Genomic DNA, 23,529 nt, shown 5'->3' on the forward strand with positions numbered 1-23,529 from the left:
AGCAGCTAATTAGGCAGCACAAACAACCGAGTGCTATCATCCCATGCACCTTGATGATATTACTAGGGCTGGGTGTAGCTGATGGTTTCCCCGAATCGATTCCGATTCACCAGGTCCCTATCCGATTGCATTTCCGATTCGATTCCATATCAATAAGGTTAGGGAATTTTCAGTAACAATACCAATTGTGGTTGGCCATAAAAGAGATTCTCAGAGAGCTTGTGCTGTAAGTTGTACAAGGAAGAAGCAACCCTCAACATTTTTTTTTTTCAAAAACCAATTTTTTTTGTAATTTTTGTATGTTTTTGTAATGTTAATGTGTAAATTAAGAATGGATCCCCAAATAGGGAGTTGATCCATGGTGAAAATTCATGTGTTAAAAGATTTCGTTCATGATTTCAATTGGAGAATTGATTAATATTTTAACCCAGATCGAGATATCACGGTCGCGGGGAAAGTTTTGCCGTTGCCTCACTGAGTTTTTGGATTGCAGGGCGTTTTAAACACACACACACACACACACAAAGGAAGAACTCCTGCTCACCAAACACCTTAGCCCATGCTATGATCTGTGGATGGTGCTGTGCAGTCTGTATATATTTCATAAAGGCATCCTATTACACCCCCATGGCTTGTGGGGAACAGTACACTGTGGTCTAGTCCCCAAGCAGCGGAGAATAAAGTGTAGGACGTGGCACTGGTACAGAAATCTAACTGCTGTTTCCTCAGGTAATCTTGACTTGGATCTTAATTCCAATAAAGTGTTTTTTTTTTCTTCTTCTTCTTCTTCTTCACAGCATAAGCCAGATCCAAGCAAGAACACTCCACTCTGTATTTCTGCGGTCATACTTTATTGAATATCATTTCAGATAAGAGGTGTAATCCTTTGGGTGGAAGTGATGTATATTGACCAGCTCAATGATAGCGATACAGTGCATGTCTCTGATCTGAAAGTGGCAAATAACGATTTGTGTCATCGGCTCAGTCAAATCCGTGGAATATTTGAGAACGTCCCTTATTTTTGTCAGTCTCCAACTTTGCCAGACTCTGGCTGAATATTTAAAATGTCACAGCTGATGCAGACAGGAAAGATGCAGGGGGCTGTTTCTTTTGTGCTGAGTACAGTAGCTACTGAATGCATACATGAATGGCTTGATGGAAATGCCAATCAAGTCATCAATCCCATCTGAACAGCTGTCAGACTGATGTAAATATAGGAGTGCTGCTGATATGAGGTTCAGTGGTGGTAGAAGTATTCAGATCCTTTGCTTAAAGCCTCTGTCATTGTTTGGCATTGCTTTGTAACATTAAATATTCGCAAAATAGGTAAAAATCCAAGTTAATTCATGTGTTGTCGCTGTCAGGCAGAAACATTGCATCTTCACACTCATAAATAAATGCTATTTGTCAATATGTCTGTCTGGAAGAAGAAAATAAATAATATGTTTTCAAATCAGACGTTTTTTTACATTTCTTGAAAAGCAACAGTTTAACAACAGTCAGTCAAAAAAGTTCAAATCAAAAAGTCTGCCTTTTTTTGATTGACAGTGGCATGAAAAAGGGACAAAAATGTCACCGGAGGACAACAAAGGGTTAAAACCATACTGAGTATTTTGTTTGATAGTCTTGTGTTGAGCGTTCTATTCTGGGACCAGGACTTCCTGGTTAAATAAAGGTTAAATAAAATAAAGAAAATTCTCCCATTGCTCTGTTGAATTGATTTGGTTTTCACTATAGGTAAAGTAAAGTATTTTTGTTTGTTATAACATTATGTAAAAACCCTTACACAAGTCTGTTTTTAACTTTAACCCGTGGTAGACTTTCATGCATTTTATCGACATTTGATCTAAACACGTCACCTTTTACCAACTGAGCCCACTTGAAATCCATGTTAAAACAGGACAAATACTGAAATCTCCCACGTAACCAAAAGTGATCTAACGTTGGCAGTGTTCATGTTGGACCTCGTCACTTGTAGTAAGAAGCGTCTCGAAGAATTAGGTTTAAAAGAAGTACTGTAAGTAAGAGAAAATCAGTATATTATCAGCCACATACTGTTAAGTAAGTGTAGTACATAGTAAACTAATGACCTTAAATCAGCCTACATCAAACAATATGACCATTGTATTTTAATATTCTGGATGAACACATTGGCATATTTCAATAGTGCGCAAAAGCACAGATGGGAGGGGGGTGGGGGTGTTGGCAGGATGAGGAGGAGGAGGGAGGGGCAAGACAGTCTCATTTTGACTGGAAATACTTCTTTAAGTCTACTTTAAGTAAGTTGTAGTTAAATTGTAGTTGCATTAATAGATCGCTTGATTTGAAAGTACTCCGATTATTTGTAGTAGTTCATTATGCTACTATTTTTTTTAGTCACTGTTCCATTATCTTTTGTTTGTGACTGTTATTGCCACTATTCATCACACCCCCAACCGGCCCCTCCGACCCCGCCTACCAAGAACCCGGGTCTGTCCCATGTTTCTTACCCTTGTCCCACTCTGGAGGGAACTACTAGAACTGTTGGGTCCTTGTAAATTAGGGAGTGCGGTCTAGACCTACTCTCTAGACTGTGAAGTGTCTTCAGATAACTCTGGTTATGACTTGAGACAATAAATAAAATTGAATTGAATTGAATTAAACGTTTGTGCTTATCAGCATGATTAATTTGATTTGGAAAAACATAATTAATTTGCTTGTTACCAAAGGAAGTCATTTGTTTAAGTTGGTCCAACAGTTTCCCTTTGTCAGTGTAACAATGCAATGCCATTTTAATATATCTTGTTCATTTAAATGCTCAAATATGTACAAGCATAGAAATTACATCTATACCTATTTGTACAGTTGATTTTGAAACTGATCCCAAGTGAAAATCCTAATTATTGTTTTATGAAATGATTTGTTTTGGCCGTCAAACACCTCAATGCACAACACAGGAAGCCCAATTCAACAAACCCAAATGATCACCCCTTTATTTATGTTAAAAAAGGGTTGGTCCCATTGTTTGAGACCAGTATAGTGTGCCAGTGAAGCCTCTGCAGAGAGTTCGCTGGAGATCAAGCAGTGAGCCAGGTCACCCAGGGCAATACGCCACTGTAACAGTCTCACCTCTCCGAGTGACAGGGCTTCTTCCATCAGCAGAGAGCAGCCCTCTCTGCTCCCACATGGTTCATTTCATCAGGGTTTGTTTTATCTTGACGGGCCAGGCCCATGACTCCTGAGCACTGATAGTCCAATAAGACTGCAAGAGAGCGTCACCGGGGCAATGTGGAGACTGAAACAGAACTTAACAAGGTTAAGTTTCCCTGCCCATTAAGTTGGTGTGTTTGTGTTTGCATGTGTGTGTGTGTGTGTGTGTTTGAGTAAAAAGTTCAGTTTGAAGAATTCGGAGTTTGGTGGTGGTGACAGATTTAGCAGAAAAATACGTATCATGAATAAAATGCTAATTCATCTTTGAAGCATTTAAAAAAATATACAGTAAATATGTGAATAATGTGCCAAAGGTGCGGTGGAGCTAACACATCAAATTCAAAACGAAAGAAAGAAAGAAAGAAAGAAAGAAAGAAAATAAGAAAGGTCTGGCCGTTCTGCTCAATTTCATGAGCCTGCAGAGAGTGCCATGTTTCCTTTCCTTTGCATAGAAGAAGAGCAGTGAATGCTGTGGGTTCCCTGTAAAGACAAACATGAAAGAAAGCACCAAGAGTTTTTTAGGCCCCTTTCTCTTGTGCTGTGTGTAATGCAGCTTCTTTACTGCCCAGGTAGTCTCTGCTGTTTGAAGCCGTCAGTAGCCGACAATATTTGCTTCTTTTTTTTTGCAAATTTCCACCCACTGTGTCTCTCGGTCGCGTTTGAACGTGTGACCAGCGTGGAGCCTATCAGTTCTCTCTTTGGACGAAACGGCTGAAATTGGGCGTCTGGTCCGTCTGTGGATTTGACGATGAGGTCTTTGCAAGTGAGGTGCTTGGCGTCCATTGTTGTGTCGCGGGGTGAACTTGATTGACAGCTACGGGTGGAGGAGGAGGAGGAGGAGGAGGAGGTGGTGGGCAGGGATAGAGGGAGTTGGACAGAGAGGGTAGAGGGTGCAGGAATAGCTTCAGCTCAGACCTGCTGGGGTGTGATCTCACCAAAGCACCAAACGTGGGCCGATATCAGCGAAACCCCACCCAAAAAGAGTAGGGAAGAGAGGGAGACGATCGGATGGAGGGTGCCAGACAATTACAGGCAACCCAATTCAACAAACCCAAACAACCCTCCCTATATTTAAGTTAAAAAAGAATTGGTACCATTGTTTGGTACGCTTTTTTATTCCTGTTTTTCTGGGATTATAACTAAAGATATTTTTTGTTCTCCAAAATTAAAATCTGTCTGAAAATGTACTTACATGAATGCAACATAGTATGAGAAAACGCTTACTGGCCTGTAGGTACATATACACATACAGTATACTGATAGAGTTAAGATTAAGGATTTACTATCTCTTCCACATGTACGGTTGACAATAAAAAAATCAATATGTATATACATATATAAATAGCTTAGTACTGTAGGGCAATGTAAAAAGTTATGTGTGCACTGTAACAAATTTTACGTAAGATTTACAGTAACTTACTGCCAACAATTGGCAGCAAGTTACTGGGAATTCTTTTTTACAGTAAAGGTACCATATTTTAAATTACTGTATTTTATGTATTCACTGTAAAAAACAAAACAATTAAACACAAAAGAAGATAAAAAAGTAAAAATACAGTAGTTTACTTTACTATTTTCAGTACTATAGTGGCTATAATGTGATTTTTTTTACAGTAATGCTTTGATTGATTGACCGTGATTTTGTCATGTCTACACAGTTGTAATGTAACTTTACAGCATGCTACCATAAAAATCATATACAGTAGTGTTGATGTGAAATCTAAAGTAAATAACTGGGGATTTCACAGCCATTACTTACAGTGTATATTCTTTAGGCCGCACTACATGTAAGGCCCAGTTTATTATGCACCTCAATTTTACACAATACATAAAGTAGGGTTCATCCATAGCCAAAAAAACTAGTCTAAAGTTAGCAAAAAATACACAAATCTCAGAATCTAACAGAAAGTACAAGATTCAATCCATATTTCAGTGTTTCCATCTAATGCTCCTGCTCCACCGAGCTGCTTGTCTTTGCCTTGTAACATCCAAGAGTCCTGCCATAGAGCTTACTGAATTAAAACATGCAGCATAACCTCCTCCCAATATACTCCACTGAATGTGTTCCCAGATCGGCAAGCACATCCGTGTGGATTTGAAGCACAGAGTGCTATTTCCAGTGGCATTATCCAGTGGTTGTGTACCTAAAGCAGCTCCTTTTCTCTTGTGGGGTGGCATGTGGGTGGGTTCGAGGGGATGCTGGGAGGCTGCTGAGACCCCAGCGTTATCAGCACCAGATGCAGGTTGACTTCAGACTTTCAATGGAAGGTAAAGAGAGAGTGGGGGGAAATTAATGAGAGCCATAAAGCCAGCAGGATAAATAATTAGCCAACTGGTCCTAAGACCCGTCCCTTCATTAGCAGCTACCAATAAATTCTCCTTTCAAAGTTTGTTTGTCAAAACTACAGCTTGATGCAAGTTGGCTCTGTTTTTGTGTCGCGCTTGCACGCATGCGCACATTTTTCAGATTCATTTGTTGCCGTTTTTTTTTTTTTTTTTTTTTTCGCTGTGCCGCCCTTCTTCATTTGTCATGCGTATCCGAGTGACAGGTTTCTCTGTCCTGCCACCGATAATTGGCCGGACCGGTGCTTCCTCCAGCACAGACCGACACAATAAAAGACAATCCAGCTGTCATAGCGTTCTTCATAAATCATCTGGATTAGAGTGTCATATTTGTGTCCGCATTTTTTGTTTAGAATAATAACAAGGGCATAATGTTGCCTGTTTAGTCGTGGCCGAGGTTCCCCAGGTTGTAAAACACATTGCTTTGAACAGATACAGAACCTCAAAACCGCATTTATGTCCGTCAATTGATGGCATTTCACTGAACTGATTGCTACTTCGCCGTTCCCCTCGTCAGGATCAAAGCTAATTTTTTGCTGCATTAGAGGCCACTTTGTGCCAGTGTACCGGGTGTTGATCTGGAGTGTTTTACATGCGGCTCGCTCCCTGAGGATTTTGTATTATTGTTGTCACACTGTATGAAGCACAGCCACTTGTATTGTTCTAATACTCCACCGGTAGATTTGAAAAAGAGCTGAGCAATCACCAAAAGACTTACATTATCCTCTACTCTTTGATCGCTATTCATGTGCCTGGGCTAAGTAATCTCCCCCTCTAATCTCATTCACAGATATAAATAAACAAGTAATGCTCTAAACGATAGAAAGCACACGAGTGAACATCCAGCGGATTATGGTAATGTGTGGATAAATAGAGGTGTTTCAAAAAAAATCTGACTTTATATTAAGAAAGTTACTTCTCTTTAAAAAAAAAATTTTCACGCAGATGTGAACACAGAGAAATTAATCAGTAAATTGTGTTTCACTCAAATATTCCGCATGGGTAAATTGTGAAGTGATGCTCTTTTAATGTTTCGGGCAGATTTAGACAACAAATACATTATTAAGCTGTTATTTTATTCAATAAGATACTCTCCATGAAAGTTAAATTCCCCTGGGAATCATTTAGATGATAGCTACGTCAGTAGTTGCTCACTATTGATTAACACCTTATAAATAAAAAAACCCAAACACTTAATTCTATCAAAATCCACATGCCCATATTGACTTTTGATTGATTTATTTTCTTTTTTTAGGACATTGCTCTGTTTTTTCTCATCTCTTCCAACATGACATTTGGAAAGTCAGAAATCAATTACGTCTCCATTCCAAATGAAAGGCGGCAAAAAAAACTAGTTTATGACTTTAAAGTGAGCCTAGCTCGCCTTTGACACGGCGCATTACAAAGGGAAAGGAAAATCACACTGCATACCTGATCCATATAAAAAAAAAAAAAAAAAAAAGCCTTTGAAATGGATTGCTGGGTGGGATCCAGTCTGGCACAAGTCATGGCATTGATGGCACAGCCCTTGGGCGCAGGGATACTTGGCCTGGACAAGACGGTTGCTGGGCCCGTATCAGTGGGCACTGGCCCATCCTCTGGGAGCTCCTAAGCCATGCCGTCTGAAGAAGAACTGATGGGGTTGGCGGCACATATGGGCATGCCACGGGTTTTTTATTTCAGTCACAAACAGTCCCGATGTTATCGCCTTCAGTCACCGGCGCGGCAACATCAGCGTGGCTGACCGAGATGATTGGGCTTCACACGGAAACCAACCCCCATGCAAATTAACTTCAAAACAAAAACTTTTCTTTGGTCCATCTGCAGCGTTTTCTTCAAGTTTTAACATCCACAGCCCAGGTGCTCGAATCTAATTGCAAACATTTTGTTCTATCTTCCATATTGTGTTGAGGTGACAATTTGTTCCAGCTAATTGGACATTTTGCGTTGCCCATCCCCCGCGCACAACATCAGCCCTATCGCATTGATACGATTAGCGGATTTCAGGCTTTAAAGCCTCCACTGTTTCTTCAAAACCGAGACAGGAAGTTGACAGCTGCAACAGTTTTCAGTAATAGTTAGTTGATAACCATCCACGGGGTAATGAAACTTCCACCTTTGATGAGAAGTTGAAAAGAGAGCGTGTTCACTGTTGGCTTGGCAGAACATTAGACGTGGCTGCAGGCGGGCAGGGGAGGGCGAGGGATCGAGCTGTTTTAATAGGGCTCACCCAGAGGTGACGGGAGCACCGCGTGCACTGAACTGGAGGTGTGAGCCGGGGCTGCCAGTACATATCTTTTGTCTTTCATTATCTTTATTTCCTTATTATTTTAAATGGCCGGTGTGTGTGTGTTTTTTTCTCTCTCTTCACTAGAAGCTTTTTTGATATCCATTTAGATTGGAGCTTCATTAAAAAACCTCAGACAATGGAGTGACTTCTAATTAAGAAGCGCCGCATCTGGCCCCTGGCACCCTATCCCGTTGTTCCATCTATTTTGCTGGGGAGAATTCATTTGTTTCTTAATTAAGAAAAACACCAATAGCGTGAAAAATCTGCTTATGGTACCTGAATCCTAATTAGTTAAATAGTGAGGGGAAGGGGAAAACACATTCCAGTAGCCCTAGAAATGAACTCAGAGCTGATAAAAATGAACTAACTAGCCTTGCATAAATCCAAGCTGGGGAGAAAGTGTACCATCATTATGGCTAAGACAATATGCAAACTATCTTCAAAGAAATCAAATTGCCGGAATGTTTTCATTTGCATGTATTAACCATTAACATAATGAGGAGAAGTGACATTGGACCCGGATTGTGTGTCTGTTCGGATTGATAACTCTGCTGCATCTGCAAATAGTCTCCTCTGCAAAATTATGCTAGCAGTCAAATCAGTGTTGAACTGTGGAGGGAGAGGGAGAGTGATGGAGAGAGTGAGAGGGAAGACAGAGACACACAGGCAGAGGCAGAGGGAGAGAGAGAGGCAGAGGAGAGAGAGTCAAAGCTTTTCTTTTCTGTTTTTATCATGGAGCTCTGTGCAAACCTGCTGCAGTGTTGAATCAGAGCCATCATCCTCTGACAGCTATCCTTAAACAGGAAGGGGCCGCGAGTCATTGTCTCTAAGGCTCTGTGGAAAGCTGCCGTGTGTGTGTGTGTGTGTGTGTGTGTGTGTGTGTGTGTGTGTGTGTGTGTGGGGCTAGGGGACGTAGTGAGGATGTGTGCCCATGTGGCTGCTAGCTGGGGATGGACCTTGAGTGGGCACACTTCACACTCTTCCCCCTTCCCCCCATCTTAAATATCGGACACATGCACACACACGCCTGCACACAGACACATGCATACTTGTTTAGCGCCTCCCCCCCACACTCACACACACACACATACAGACATCTGAGTGCTTCCAGGATACCAAAGGCTCACTTATCTGTTCCGTAAAGACTCGCCATGGCCCATATGGGCAAGTTGGGTGGGCAACCAGCCAAATCCACTGTGTGTTCTCCGACTGCAGGCGTCACGCGAAACATTGAAATGTGTCTTCAATATTCCAAATAATTTTTTTCCAACATGCTACTTCCCGGGATCAGCCTCTTAGGTCAAATTATTCAATTAAGGGTCTGTTTATTACTGATACCAAAGCTGGGTGGCGGTTCTACTTATCACCTTTTTTGCAGATTGGTGTTCTCGGAGAATACCACCATAAAGATTGCCTTGGCTGTAATTAAAATGGCACAGAGACAAATTTGGCGCAGGGCGAAAATGAAGGAGGTAGGGGGGGAAATTGCAGAGGCCACATTCTGTCATCCAATGAAAAAGTTGAGGATGTAAAGCAGAAACATTGTTATCATAGCGTCACTGTACTGTAGCATTGGAGGAGGACCGCGAGGGGGGAAATGCAACCTTGTAGTGGTGTTGTTGTTGTTGTCCTCGCGGAGCATTTGTGTGCAGAAAACGCTCAGGAAACGGGGGCTTTTCTTTGCGGCTCTGATTGAAGCAAGTAAACAGGAGTCAGTAATGGTTTGCGTGGCAGAGCGGATGCTGTTTAGACGTCCTAAACGCCGTCCGGGCGTGCGTCCATCCACAGGCCTGTGTGTTTGATGAGCTATTGGCAGGATATAGGGACACGTGTCCCCCGTGCCTCGTGGCAAACACACCTTTCTCCGTCTCTGACTCCACGAGCCTGTGTGACTTCTCGGGGAAAAAATATGGAGGAAATCAAAGCGCCAATAAGCTGAGGGTGTTAAGCCACCAAGAGAGAGAGAGAGAGAGAGAGAGAGAGAGAGAAAAAAAGAAAGACCTGAGCGACTTTGGATTTTGACAGAATCTTCATGTGCTCCCTGACAACAACAAAATTTGCATTGTTATCACAAATAACTGCCGATGTTTTTACTAGGTTGTACATTTTTGTGAAATATGTAAAAATGTAAACCCGAGCCTCTAACGATTCCCTTAATGACGCAGATCTTGCTCCCCCCCCCCTCTTTCCGAATCGCGTCTTAGCGGGCTTCTCAGTGCAAGGATGTCTGATATCTGAATATTAAAAGGGAGTTTCAAGCTCATCTGCAAATGTGATTTGCACATATCACACTTCTGCAGTCGTCAAGCTGCTTCATCGCCAAGCTTCTGAGCAAAGACGGCCGGGGAGGGGAGGCAGAGAGAAAAAAAAAAAGAAGATGCACATATGGGTTGCTATTGATGTATTCCATTTCTGACCTAATTTAAATCCCTGCCAACAAGCTCATATGCATACTGTACATTTGCTAAATTACCGAGTGTAAACCTTTCCTTCTCACGGAGACAGGTGTAAACATCAATGTTGTCATAATGCACCACCAGTAAATATGATAATCACGCCATGCTGCAATAGAGCACAAAATAATTTGGACATCATTTTGATGCCTGAGGGGCCCGAGGGAATGTCCTCCAGAACGAAGGTGGCCCATTGACATGCTATACACGCCAAGATATAATTATGGCTGCCTGTCTTTGTTCCTCCTAGGCTTCCTCTCAGAGCACTAGTAATTTGCTTGTGATTTTTTGGGTATTCTTTACGATTGGGTTATTCTCTGTGGACTTGACTATTACATAGGTGTAAATGAAGATTGGGGGAAGAAGCCGCTATGCTGCCAAATCCCAAATTCAGAAACATGAAGTGTAATATCGTAACGGCACAAGTTGGCGCAGATAGAAATAAGTTATTTTGCAAAGCTTGATTTAAAGAACGATGTAGGACTTTGACACACAATTTATTTTTTTTTTGGGCGCCTGCTCCGAGAGTCATCTCTGAGCTATCTGCGTGGGACATTGCTGATAATAAGGGCCCAATGCCAGAATATCTTTAGGGTACGCGGTGTGTCGAAAAGCTGCGGTTTGTTGTCATGATAATCCCCTCATTTGTAACGTCGGGATCAGCGGGTTACGGCTCTCCCCCCCCCTTGCCTGCCGTGTCAAGGCCCGGGACTGGCGAGGTGGATTGTCATTTTTGAAGCAATATTTTGACAGCGCCTCGGCTTTGCTCGTGTGCAGCGGCTCAAAGGTCAGAGCCGTGCCACTTCCATTTAATGTGTGTGAACAACTCGATCCCTAAGGAGTGCAGCTCTCTCCACATCTTCCACCCTGCACGAGTCTCTCTCTCTCTCTCTGACACACATGCACACACACATGTAGTCTCACTGCTTTTCACCATTTAACTCAGCTGTTTTAGGAAATATATGTCAAGGCTGGTCCCACACAGAGCGTTAAAGTGGTTCTAAAGCGCCCAAATTGAACAGCATTTACGACTTATAAACCTTCCAATTAGGGTATCGCTAAGACAGCCTCCTCTCCCTCAGTCACTGCTGTTGTCGCTCGCCTCCTATCACACACACGCCGCTGGGTGTGTGTGTGTTTTTTAAACATAGTGTGGTATGATTGTTACAACTGTCTCAATGGTGTCGCTGTCAGGCGTTTTTCCCCGCGTGCTTAGTGCCACTCCTCACACACCAAGGCAGGTTATGTCAACCAAATAAGGCACATGTCAGTAACACAGAAAAGACATTGTTGCTGGTCCATTGTTACCTGCTCTGCCAGCTATCATATGGAAAGTGATGGAGTGACGGTGTTTTGGAAGCGCGGTGCAGCTCCAGAGCCCCAGGGGTATAATGGGGTGTAAATCTCCCATGCACAGTTCTGCTCCAGGCCAGGGAGAGCATCATCATTAGCCAGAGCAGATGGAGAAGCTTCAGCACTGTTTTTTCCTTCTCTCTTCTGTCGGGCTACACTGCTGGAATCTGGTTCGACACAATGAGTGTGCATGGGAGCAACAGCCGTGCTTTCGACAAAGAATGATGAAATCCTCGCGAAATCAGATGAAAGCTGTACAGTAACACACATAGGAAGGCCGTCTGATTCATCATTTATTTGTGAAGCGATGATAGTGAAGCTTTGCTTAAGGACCGAGTGTGTTCTTTTTGTTTTTGTGGCAGGAAAGTACCAAGCAAGCTACAGTAGGCTTTGACTTAGAGGTGTAGGCCGATAATGACATCAGATTAAATGATTAGTCAATTATTCAATTAGGGATCCAATGAAAACGAATGTAAATGTTGATTGTTTTACAGTAAGCATGCAAAAATATCATGCATTCTTTGGTTCCAGCTTCTCAAATGTGAGGACTTGTCCCCCTTTGCGTGTCTTACATCCTTGGATGGACAAAACAAGAGATTTAAAGACATCAAATTGGGCTCTTAGAACTATTTTTCTCACATTTTTGAACATATGAACCGAGGAAAAGGTGTTGTCAGATTGCTCTATTATGAAAATAATCCACAGCTGCATCCCTTTGAATTGGTATTACTGCTATGGGTGTTTAATATCTTTCAGTGCTATTCTATGCCACAGATTTGAATATATCCCCACTTTTCTACCGTCTACATAGACGTTTTAGAGTGAGCTGCTTTTTGTGTCATGCATCTTTAATATGTTTGTTTCACGACAAAATCAGTCATATTTCGTAATAAAAATCTCACGTTTTCTAGACTGAAGCGTGTGACTAATATCAGATATTTCATAAAAAGCCAATATCAGCTAATCATTGCAATCATTTATCAACGAGGAGTATTTATCTAGCTCCCAATTGATGCAGCAGTGTTTCACAATGCTAGAGGCCTGCTAACCAGGGAGCAGTGTGTGTGTGTGTGTGTGTGGTTCTGAGTGTCAGTGTCTGTGTGTGTGTGTGTGTGTGTGTGGGTGCAGAATCCTAATCTTCCAGCAAGAAGCTTCACATGGCCAGATCAAGAATTAGGAGGGAGGCTTGGTGGGGGGGGGGGGGGGGGGGGGGGGGGGGGGGGGGGGGGGGGGGGGGGGGGTGGTCTGTGTTTTAAAGGACAGTGCTTTGAATGTCATTTGACAATTTCCTTTTAATTAGAACTAATTTACAGAAAGATGCCCACCAGCTAATCTTTACAGGATAATTAACTTCTATTTTCTTTACTTTTAATTAAAAAGTGGAAAAGATTTAGCTGATCCATAAAGAATTGTTCTTTTGAAATGTTCATCAGACTTCACACTTCTTTTGGCATTGGTAATATTCCGATCCTATCTGCCGCTCGCAGCCTCCGCCGAGTTAATGCAATGATTTTCTCCCCCTTATCCGAGGTATTAAGAAGAAGTGGAACTATCAATAGTAGAAATAGGAACCAGAGGAAAATTAGAATTAAATTAATGACGAATTTATTGCAAAAGGACCCCCCCCACCCCACCCCATCTTTCATAATACTGGAATGAAATTGACATCTTAGATATATCCATTTCATAGAAATTCCTTGATGGGAAAATATTGTTTTATCTACATTGTTTGATACAGTTATCATTTTTCCTTTTTTCTGAAGGCTCCCCATTAAATTCTTTGAAATGATGCTCGGCTAAAAGCTAAATGTTGCGGAGGCTGCTTTTACAATGCTGCTATTTTGCAGCTGATTGTTATGAATGCGATGCTTTTTCAGGTTAAACAGCAGCATCTTATTAAGCACTTAGGACACAGGGAAGTGGCTGGCGCTGCTGCAGGATGAAAACTCTCTCGTCCTCATCAGAGCTAAGGGGGAGAAAAGTATTTTCTTGTCCACTTTTAGCACCTTCCAACAGACTTTACTTAGTGGAGATAAAGTGAGCCAATATGAGGTGAGAGCGAGCTGCAGACAGAGCCTCCGCTCGTCTGCAGACGAGCCAATGGCTGAAGATGGATGCCCCCACTTAACCATGATAGCTCCCTGGAGGAGCCTCACTCAATGGCTTCATTAAAAAAGTGAACGTTCCAGTGAAAAAGCTCGCTTATACACCAGTAATTAAGACCACGCATATTTTACCTGCTTTGTCTCAGCTGTCACATCCGGTGTACAGGCACATGGTTGACTTTTATTTCCTTATAAGTAACAGAATGACAACATTAAATCATTCAGCCCAAGGAGAAGCCAGTGTGTAACACAGGAAAGGCCTCTAGGATGCTGAAGTAGAGCAGACTGGCCGTTTTAACAGCATTTTAATTCGTCCCTGCAAAGCAAAATGTTACCCTGTTAGCGAAGCCCACACTTGGAGAACAAGCTTTGTGACTTTTATGGACCAAAACAATGTACCAGTGTCCACTTGGACGTGTTTGTGGGTGCGTGTGTGTGCGTGGTTGTGTCTTTCTAAACTCTAGAGAGGCGAGTAGAGGCAGTAGAGTGAAGCGGGACCCAGCTAACTCCACAGAGAAACTGGCTGGCGTCTGCTGAAGCCCTCGGGCACGCTCAGAGGTGCCTCCAGCATTTTAATGGCGTAGTCAAATGCCAGCATGTTTTCATGCCATTCCAATTCCAATTCATTGGACAAAGAAGTGAGAGCGTGTTATTCCCCTTCAACAGTCCAGACAGAAACACCGGGCGCAGCAACACAGGACCGAGCGACTCCGCAAAACACACCCGACGTTGGGTCTGATTGGATTAGGATTCTCCAATAGAACTGGTGCATTTGAGACCTTATTCAGTACATTATTCTGCATGAGGGCCTGAAGCGACATGGAGACAGCGATATTGACAGGGATACTGTTTTTTCCCAGGCGATGTGTGTGTCTCCTAACCTAATGTAAACTCGACGGGCCATCTAAATGCATGACGTCATCATATTGCATTTAGATGCCTTGTCATCTCACAGGCGAGTGCGTATGTTCGTGTTTTTTTTTTTTTTTTCCAAGGATGTGAGTGCATTTGCTCATCCCCCCCCTTCCATGAACCCGCCCTCCCTCCCTCTCTCCCTCCCACCGCAATTTCCAAACCGGCGTCGGTGCTGGGTTTTCAAGCCGTTTGTTGACTGTTGATTGTAAGTGCCCGAATTTAGGAAGGCAGCCATTTCTAATCACGAGAATTACATTGCTTAGCAACCGGAAAATCAAGTTAAACAATACCATTGCTTATTCTTGGTTCACAGACTGCAGCTCGGAGAAAACATCAGTCTCCACTGAAGCTGTTCCGCGCTCCTCCCCGCACCCCCCCCCCCCCCCCCCCCCCCCCCCCCCCCCCCCCCCCCCCCCCCCCCCCCCCCCCCCCCCCCCCCCCCCCCCCCCCCCCCCACACACACACACACACACTCACACAAGCAGTCATTCACAGACAGTATACAAATGGTAATTTTACTTTTGACTTCTTGTGTTACAGCATTAGCTTCACATTTAGTTTGATCACAGAGTACAACTGGCTCTTTTTTTTTAGGGGTCGTGTTAACGCAGTATGAAAAAAAAGATGTTAGAAATGAAAAATTCCTTTGAGGGTTCCTGTAGCATATTAAGCCATTAGGAGTTGCGCAAATGGTATCTATTTCATTACAGTGATCAAGGATTAAATTAGAGGCCTGAGCCCTGTAACGTATACACTAAGTCTCCTCCAAGGCTGAGGGAGCCCTCTGCTTCCCAAAGGTCATTAGAGCGGAGGAGAGAGTATTGCCGCCAGTCTCCCCTCGCCTCTCTCCACTTTCTCCCCCCTTCTCTTTCTCTTCTCTCTCAGCCTTCCCAACTCTTCCACACTAAACAGTTTTTCCTATTTTCCCACTTTGTTGTCAGTGTGGAGTGTTTTTCTCCAGGTACTTGCAACAAAGTGGCGGAGCCGGAAGTTGGAAAAACATTTTGGGCCCAAACCTAGAAGGTTTTCCCATTTATGGCAGCCATATGCAATGCCTATAAATCCCTACATCATTTTAGTAAAACATGATAGCTGCCAAGAGGGAAAAAAAGCCAGCATCCTATCTTGTATCTAATTTTTCTCCATATGTCTTTATGGTTCTGAAATCAGAAGAACAAATACTGAAAATGACTTATTTTCCCTTCTACCGCTTAAAAAGAGGCCAGCATTGCCTGATGTTGCTATTTTTAGGTTATATAACATAATCTAGGTTAGAATATGGCAAAAACAAAATCTTGAAACCTATTTTTGTTATACTATGCTGGATTAGAGAATGAATGTTAAATCAATGGTGTCCTTAATTTAACTTGATTTCTTCAGGAAATAGCATAGTGCTAGTAATGGTTATAGCATAGACAAGTTAAAGGTGTTTTAAAAACCTTAAAGATTTGGGGCTTTTACATTAGAAAGCATTTGGGGCTGGAAGCCCTAGAAGCCACCCACACCTGCTCTGTCCCTGATGCAACTTCTAAAGTCTATTCCTCCTCCCCTGTAGAAGTTTAAAGTGCTCATATTATGCATTTTTGTCTTTTTCCCTTTACCTTTATTTTGTTATACATCGCTTTGTGCACGTTATAGGTCTACAAAGTGAAAAATCTCAAAATCCACCTTAAGGAGACTGAGTACCAGAGTAGAGTAGGACCCAAAAAGACAGGGCCTCATACTCTGCTTCTGACTGGCTAGTAGTCCTTACCTAGGTACTGTCAGGGCCTCATACTCTGCTTCTGACTGGCTAGTAGTCCTTACCTAGGTACTGTCAGGGCCCCATACTCTGCTTCTGACTGGCTAGTAGTCCTTACCTAGGTACTGTCAGGGTCTCATACTCTGCTTCTGACTGGCTAGTAGTCCTTACCTAGGTACTGTCAGGGCACACCCTCAGGCTCTGCTTCTGACTGGTTAGTAGTCCTTACCTAGGTACTGTCAGGGCACAGCCTCATACTCTGCTTCTGACTGGCTAGTAGTATTTACCTAGGTACTGTCAGGGTCCTCATACTTGGCTTCTGACTGGCTAGTAGTCCTTACCTAGGTACTGTCAGGCCACAGCCTCATACTCTGCTTCCGACTGGCTAGTAGTCCTTACATAGCTACTGGGCATGTGCAACTCCCGGCAAAGAATAGAATAGAAGGAATAGAAGAGAGACGCCTCTGTGGCTAAAACAGAGAGCTCAACACACAGGGTGAAAAGATGAGCTGTGGCTATGTGTAGTACAACAAAAGTATGGTGTTTTTTGAATATTAAACCATGCAAACCAATTCTGGTACAACTTCTAAATACAATTATGAATTTGAAAATGAGCATAATATGAGCACTTTAAATAGTCCTGCAGCGAATGTGTGTGTTCATCTGGAAGTGACGAAGGCCCAGTATCGGTGTTGGCACAAAGGAGCAGTCTCAGGGAGCGCAGTTGGCAGAGGTTGAGCCGTGTGGCCGTGTTGGATTTTTTTCGCGCTGCATTATGCATTCATGTTTAGTCTCAGGTGCTGCGTTTTATCCCCAGGCCAGCTTGGACACATTTTCAATGGACCTTTTGGATGAAAAACTGTATAGGTGGGAGCAAAAAATGATTTCCACGCTTATAGAGATCTGCGGCTTTGTTCTGTCAGATTCAATTACCTCACCTCTAATTAGGGAGCTATAGAGGAGGCCGGGTTTGTGATCCACACATCACACTGTGGAGCCTGCTGATAATGTGAGGTATCGCTATCACAGCGCGACCACAAGCTCCCCACATTGCGGACAGCCGAAAAAGCACGCCATGAAATTAGTCACTTTTGCACATACACACAGTTGTTTAGAGCTCCTCTGTTTGTTTTTTAAAGTGTGAGTTTTCAGAGGCAAGGTTGGCATATCTGTGTTTTTTTTTCCCCTTCCATTTTCTGTTTTAGTCCACTGAGGCTCAGACTCGTGTACAGAGTGTTTTCCTGAAAGATATGCTCATTCCACCACCTCTGTCCGTACTCCTCTCTTCCCCGCTCCCCTTCCTCTGTGACTCATTAATCCTCTGTCCATCATATGGTCTCAGAGTATCACCCCATTTTATAGACTCAGTGGGGGCATTACCATATCCCACTCCGGAGCTCCACTCCACATGGCCGATCCCTATCAGACAGAGGCCACGCCACGAACAAAAGAGCCACTGTGATCAAGCCTGCATTCAGCTACCAATGTCTCTATTAGCATTGGCTGCTCCTGCCTGCATGACTGTTTGAACAGGGCTGAGATTTCTCTCTCCGGTCGGCAGAGGAAGAGTACTGATGAATGCGGATGATACAGTTCAGGGCAGGGGGGTGGGGGCGGGTGAGATACCTGGACACTGACCCTGACTGAAAGGAAGTTCAGACGAGGGTGCAGTTTCCTAAAACATCCTCTGAAAATTGAGCAGATATGAGTCTTTGTGCTAGGATGAATTTTTTAGCAAACCAAGCCTTTCTCTAGAAAGTCAAGCTCATGAATTAGCACTTGAAAGTCTGACCTGAACAGCTGTCAGACTTCAGGGGATAGATAGGTATTGTAGGACTGGGACTAATACATATTCACTTTACGAATCTGATGGTTTTCCCGATTAACTGATTAAAAAATGCCTCATCATTCAATACCCAATTTTAAAACCTAAGGAGTAAATCTCATCAGTGTCAGTGAGCCAATAAGAATGCAGCATGTTTCTACCAAGATCTAACAGTGTTTGTTATTGGCGGTAGGGACAAGCAGGAAAAACTTTACGCACAGAGCCCGGGATCTCACGTAGTAAGAGATGAAAAATAGCTTGCCATTTAATAGAAATATGGTTTTCCTTTTTGTAAACAGTATACTAGTGTAAGGTTTGCCGCATGGAGCAAAGCAGGGTTTGTGAGTTATACAGGGCTGCTCATAAGTTTAGGAACCCATGCTAAAAAGAATAATACTTAAAAAAATCATCTTTTGGAATTTGATCTTAATGCCTTAATTAAAAAATTTGAAAAAATCCAACATTTAACTAAACCAATTTTCTTTGTGAATAAATACTGTATCATGAATAAATAAATGTAGTCCTTAAAACACAGGGGGCATAAGTATACACCCCCCTATGTTAAATTCCCATAGAGGCAGGCACATTTTTATTATTTAAAGGCCAGTTATTTTATGGATCAGGATACTGTACATCCTGATAATGTTCCCTTGGCCTTTGGAATTAAAATACCCCCCCCCCCCCCCCACATCATCACATACCCTTCACCATACCTTGAGATTGGCATGGTGTTATTTCAGTTAGCTTTATAGCCGGTTAGATTTGCATTGAAAGATGATTTTATGGAAAGTTCCCCATGCCTATCTCTATGTATGGTGAAGGGTATTTGACCAATTTCCTTTCATTCACAAAGAAAATTGGTTTGCTTAAAGGTTGGATTTTACCTAATTGAATGAATTAAGGCATTAAGATCAATTTCCAAAAATCAATTTTTATTCCTCTTTTTAGTCAACTTTAGCATGGGTTCCACATGGTTTACCGAATAGATTTCCAAGTACGTTTCTTAAACAGTTCTTTGCTTTTTTAATTCCAACATCACCTCATATCAATTTTGAGGTTCGAGTTTAAACGAGTGCACCATTTGAAGGCACGCTGCGTTGTTTTCTGTGGCGACGTGAAATGCGGACGCTCTCTCTCGCCGCGGTGTCGTTGGCCATCTGAACTCCAGAGGAGGCTTGATAAGAGGGCGAGGCAGCATGCATTCCTCTGGCCCAATTCGTCAGCAGACCCTATAGAAATGCACCAACAAGCGGCGGGTCACACAGCGAATGTGACAGGATTTTAAACAGTACACAACTAAATATAGCGGGGACGCCACTATCAGAAAATGAGTTAGGAGTGTGGTGCTGGTCGTTTAGAAAGTCATTATTCTTATCATTGCTGTCTCTGAAATAATTTCAGGTCTCTCTGTGCAATGAATACTGTATAATAAACTAAACACGTGAGAATGCGCACAAACTTTGGTAATCTACGCAGTGGCCACAAAGTAGCCATCAGACCCTCCTTTAATGTCTCCGACTGGGTGGAGTATTTCATTTTTCCATATTCAGAAAGGCCTCCAGTATCTCTATCAGTTTGAAAAAGCTCCATTTAGTTGCTATCTGTTAGAGTGGGGAAGTGAGATGCCCTTATTCCGAGTCTATTAAACCCCAATTCTATCTCATCTTATCTACCTAATCTTTGTGTCTTATTGACCATGAAGTTTATCTTGGATCTCCCTTTACCCTTATTATCGCGCAACACTGTAGGTCTATTTTCTATGGTGCAATAGTGCTGCTGTATTCGCCGGCAACAGAGGAAGAATCGTTTAGTTGTACACACAGTTCTTATTCAGCTGTGTAATGGAATGTGTACAGAGTGTGTGTATAGAAATGTATTTCCCCGCTTTCTTTCACACTGGCCTCAATTGCCTCGGCAGGTCCTTTTAACGCCACTCATATAATCTCTCCTTGACATTGCGATATTTATCTCTCGGTATCATCTCAAGCGATGGTAGACTCATCCAGTCACTTCACGCCTCGCTCCACTCATAGGCGAATCAGCGCGAGGCATCAGATAAGATCGTAAAACTGTATCCTAAATTAAAAGCAGCACCCAGCCTCCACAGTGTCTATTTGAGATCTGTGTGCTAATTTGTTTCATGTCCGGGGCTCCTGCAGATGTAGGCTTCTACAAAGGAGTCATTTGTAAGACTAATGAAAAGAGCAAGCAGTTTGTGGACATCAGGGGGGTCTTTTATGAGGCTCGGTTCAGGGGAAGAAAGAGAAACAGGAGAGGCACACCCCACTTTTTTTGAACTGAAATTATTGCTTTATTAAAGCTGAGGGGCTCACTCTCGCTACAATAGAACAGACACGTTGAAAGGTGTCGAGAGGATATCAGCGCACTCTGTTTGAGCTCCTGAATGACACACAAGAGGCTGCAACACAGCTCGTGTGTGACAGGCGAAAAACAGAGACAGCATCCACATCTAGCAGGCGGTGATGGCAGCACTTTTGATGTGGTTATTCCTTTAAACACACACTGAGGAAGAGATTCTGTTTTCAATGAAATTGACGCGGGTTTCTTGTATTATTTCAAAACTAACCTTAAACTTGGGATGCTCCACCACTTCTCTGCTAAGGTGTTTTCATATGCGGGCATTGGTGGAAAGGAGAGGTGCGCAAGAGGCACATTATCTTAATAACATCCAAACGCCGGATGAGATGTTTTTCAGAACTAATACAATTCAGGTGGCAGTACAGTAATTCCATCAAGGTCCTTGATTGCAGCAAAAATGTGAATATGCAAATACCAAAAGAGATGTACAGCTACAAGCAAAACTCGGAAATCATTTAGATTTAAAGAAATAATATTGCACAGAGGGGGGAAAACATTAATCACACGGAAAAAGTGTCTCCTTTAAGATTGCACTGGTGTATTACCCGGAGGCATGGAATGTAAATGGAAAATCAACATTGTACCCTGTGATAAGGCTAACAAATTAATAAAAAGTATTTTCTTTCCTCCTCCCATGCTGATGCCTGAATGAAAAGTCTGGAAAGGAACTATCCCCCCCCCCCCACCCCCACCCCAACCCTTCCTCCCTCCGTCTGTTTTGCAGGTAACGGATTAGCGTCAACGCTCACCTTGGCTGCGAGTCAGCTTGTTTTTCAGAAACGTCTCAAAGGGCTTTTTCAATTGTTATGATGGAGGGACCTTTGTAAAATATAATGGAAAAATAATATTCTTTATTGACATGGCGTTGTCTTTGTCTATACTGAGTGTGTGAACATGGCGAATATAGACAGTGTTGCACTTGCAGATGCATCTGCTTGTTGGGTATCTCAAAAGAACCAAGGAGACATTTTTTTGGAGAGCCTGGAGGATGTGATGCAACTGCTCAACATCTCATTTGAGTGTGCTTGTGTGTGTGTGTGTGTTTGTGTGTTCTGCGCGTGGTCCCTCAGGTCCTCTGGAGGATGGCCTGGAGGAAGAGGGGGAAGAGTGCGTCTCCGAGGAGAACGAGCTCTTGGCCAAAGACGAGTTCTCGGCGGAGGAGAACTTCTCCGCCGAGTTTGAGGCCGAGAACATGAGCTGCGAAGACATGGAGTACTTCTGCAACAAAGGTGAGGATCGTTAACTTCTTCTGAGCCGCTTTATGCAATACCTGACGTGTAACAATGTGTTAAAGGCACCCATTGCAAAGCATCACAAATAATATTGCAAGAACCATATATACCCCTTTTCAGCATATACCATGTTTGGCCTACTGTAATGGGTTTACATGGTTTGATGTTCAAAAAACATTGCAGGCTCTATTTCAATCATCAGCACGGCGTGAAGCGCATGGCCCAGGTGCGTTTTGGGCGTGGCCAAGTCCACTTTTGTTAGTTTAACGGCGGAATAAAGGGTCGGTGCGCCAGGCGCAAGGTTCAAAAGGGCTGTAGTTAGTGTCTTCATTAAATATTAGGTGTGTTTTGGGCGTAACATGCCATCAACCAATCAGAGGTCATCTCCCATTCCCTTTAAAAGCCAGGCGCATTTGTACATTGCCACATTTCTATTATAATGGCGGATTTGCACCCTCATTAGTTTTATTTCATTTATCTTGTTTATTTGAGTAATGGACATTTCTGTAAATGCACCAGTGTTAGCCAATTGGCTATTTTTCAACTATATGCCTACCTACAAAAACGGGGAGAACACACAAACTCCACACAGAAAGGCCTGGAACGACCTGGATCCAAACCAAGAAACTTGAGTTTGAAAGTTGCTGTGAAGCAGAAATGCTAACCACTTAGCCACCGTGCTGCCTAATGTGATATATAATGTCTTTAGCGTGTGTGTGTCCTGCTGTGCTTCCCTGTGTGTGCACAAGCCTTGGCCCATTTTATTAATCTGTGAAATGTTGAACTATTGACTTCAGACCAGGTTTTTTGTTGGTCAATGGCGCAACCGCCTTCCCGCTGCCTAAAGATAGCAATACACCAAGAGTGCACCTGAACACACCTCCATGTAAGACCAGCACGCCCATGGGCGCACGGATGGGCAGGCGCATTGGGTAGTCATATGACATGGGCGCTTAAAATAGCAAGCTTAAAAAGACACTTGCATTGGGCCCAGTCTGCTCTGATTGGTCAGCTGACCCACTCTGTGATTGGTCAACCATTGGTCACCTATGGGCAGCTTAAATCTCAAAACTGGACTGGCATTCTCAATCAGTTGCATCACTAATTGAGGAGTCTCAAACGGGAATGTGGATGAGCTGTTTTAAGGTAGTTGAAGAAGTAAAATGGAGTAAGATGTGTTTTTTTGTACTTCATACATGTATTACATATACAAAAAACTATATAAGGCAATATAAGATGGGAGGAATCCAAAAAAGAACAATAGGGGCTCTTTAAATTCCAGCTTCTAAAAGTGAAAAAAATCATGATGTTCACATCAAACCTGGCCCAACTTGTATCCATATGACAAATTCTCCCGCATCACTGCCTTGAGTTGAAACTATCCATTCTGATATTTGATCCAGCAATCCATCCAAGAGCAGTGGTTTGATCTGAGACAGCGATGGCACGGGCAACACCGGCTCTCCCCCTCCCTGTGTGATAGCGCTGTGCTAACGCCAATGCACTGGAGAGCGTGGCGCTTCCCTTTGAGCCGGCGCTGACGCTCTGTGAACACTCAGCAGCACCTGCTACTGCTCGGAGGTCCAGCACTTTAAAGCGCCTCGGCGTCGCCAAATGCAACCCGAGCACTCTTTGAACTCCAATTCAATTAGATGGCTCCTTTGTGTGTTTGTTTCATTTCGGTCACACCTTGCCATCACAGGA

The 23,529-nt window shown here is 43.0% G+C and overlaps 1 protein-coding gene across 1 annotated transcript in view; it reads left to right on the forward strand.

The window, feature by feature from the left end:
• zfpm2a (zinc finger protein, FOG family member 2a) overlaps positions 1–23,529 on the forward strand; it is a 137,567-nt gene that overhangs the window by 15,891 nt on the left and 98,147 nt on the right. Inside the window, exon 2 of the mRNA XM_034874020.1 lies at positions 21,664–21,822. Coding sequence (XP_034729911.1) covers positions 21,664–21,822 — 159 coding nt within the window. The remainder of the gene's footprint in view (positions 1–21,663; positions 21,823–23,529) is intronic.

The sequence above is a fragment of the Etheostoma cragini genome, chromosome 6 (assembly GCF_013103735.1).
Source record: "Etheostoma cragini isolate CJK2018 chromosome 6, CSU_Ecrag_1.0, whole genome shotgun sequence".
NCBI lineage: Eukaryota > Metazoa > Chordata > Actinopteri > Perciformes > Percidae > Etheostoma > Etheostoma cragini.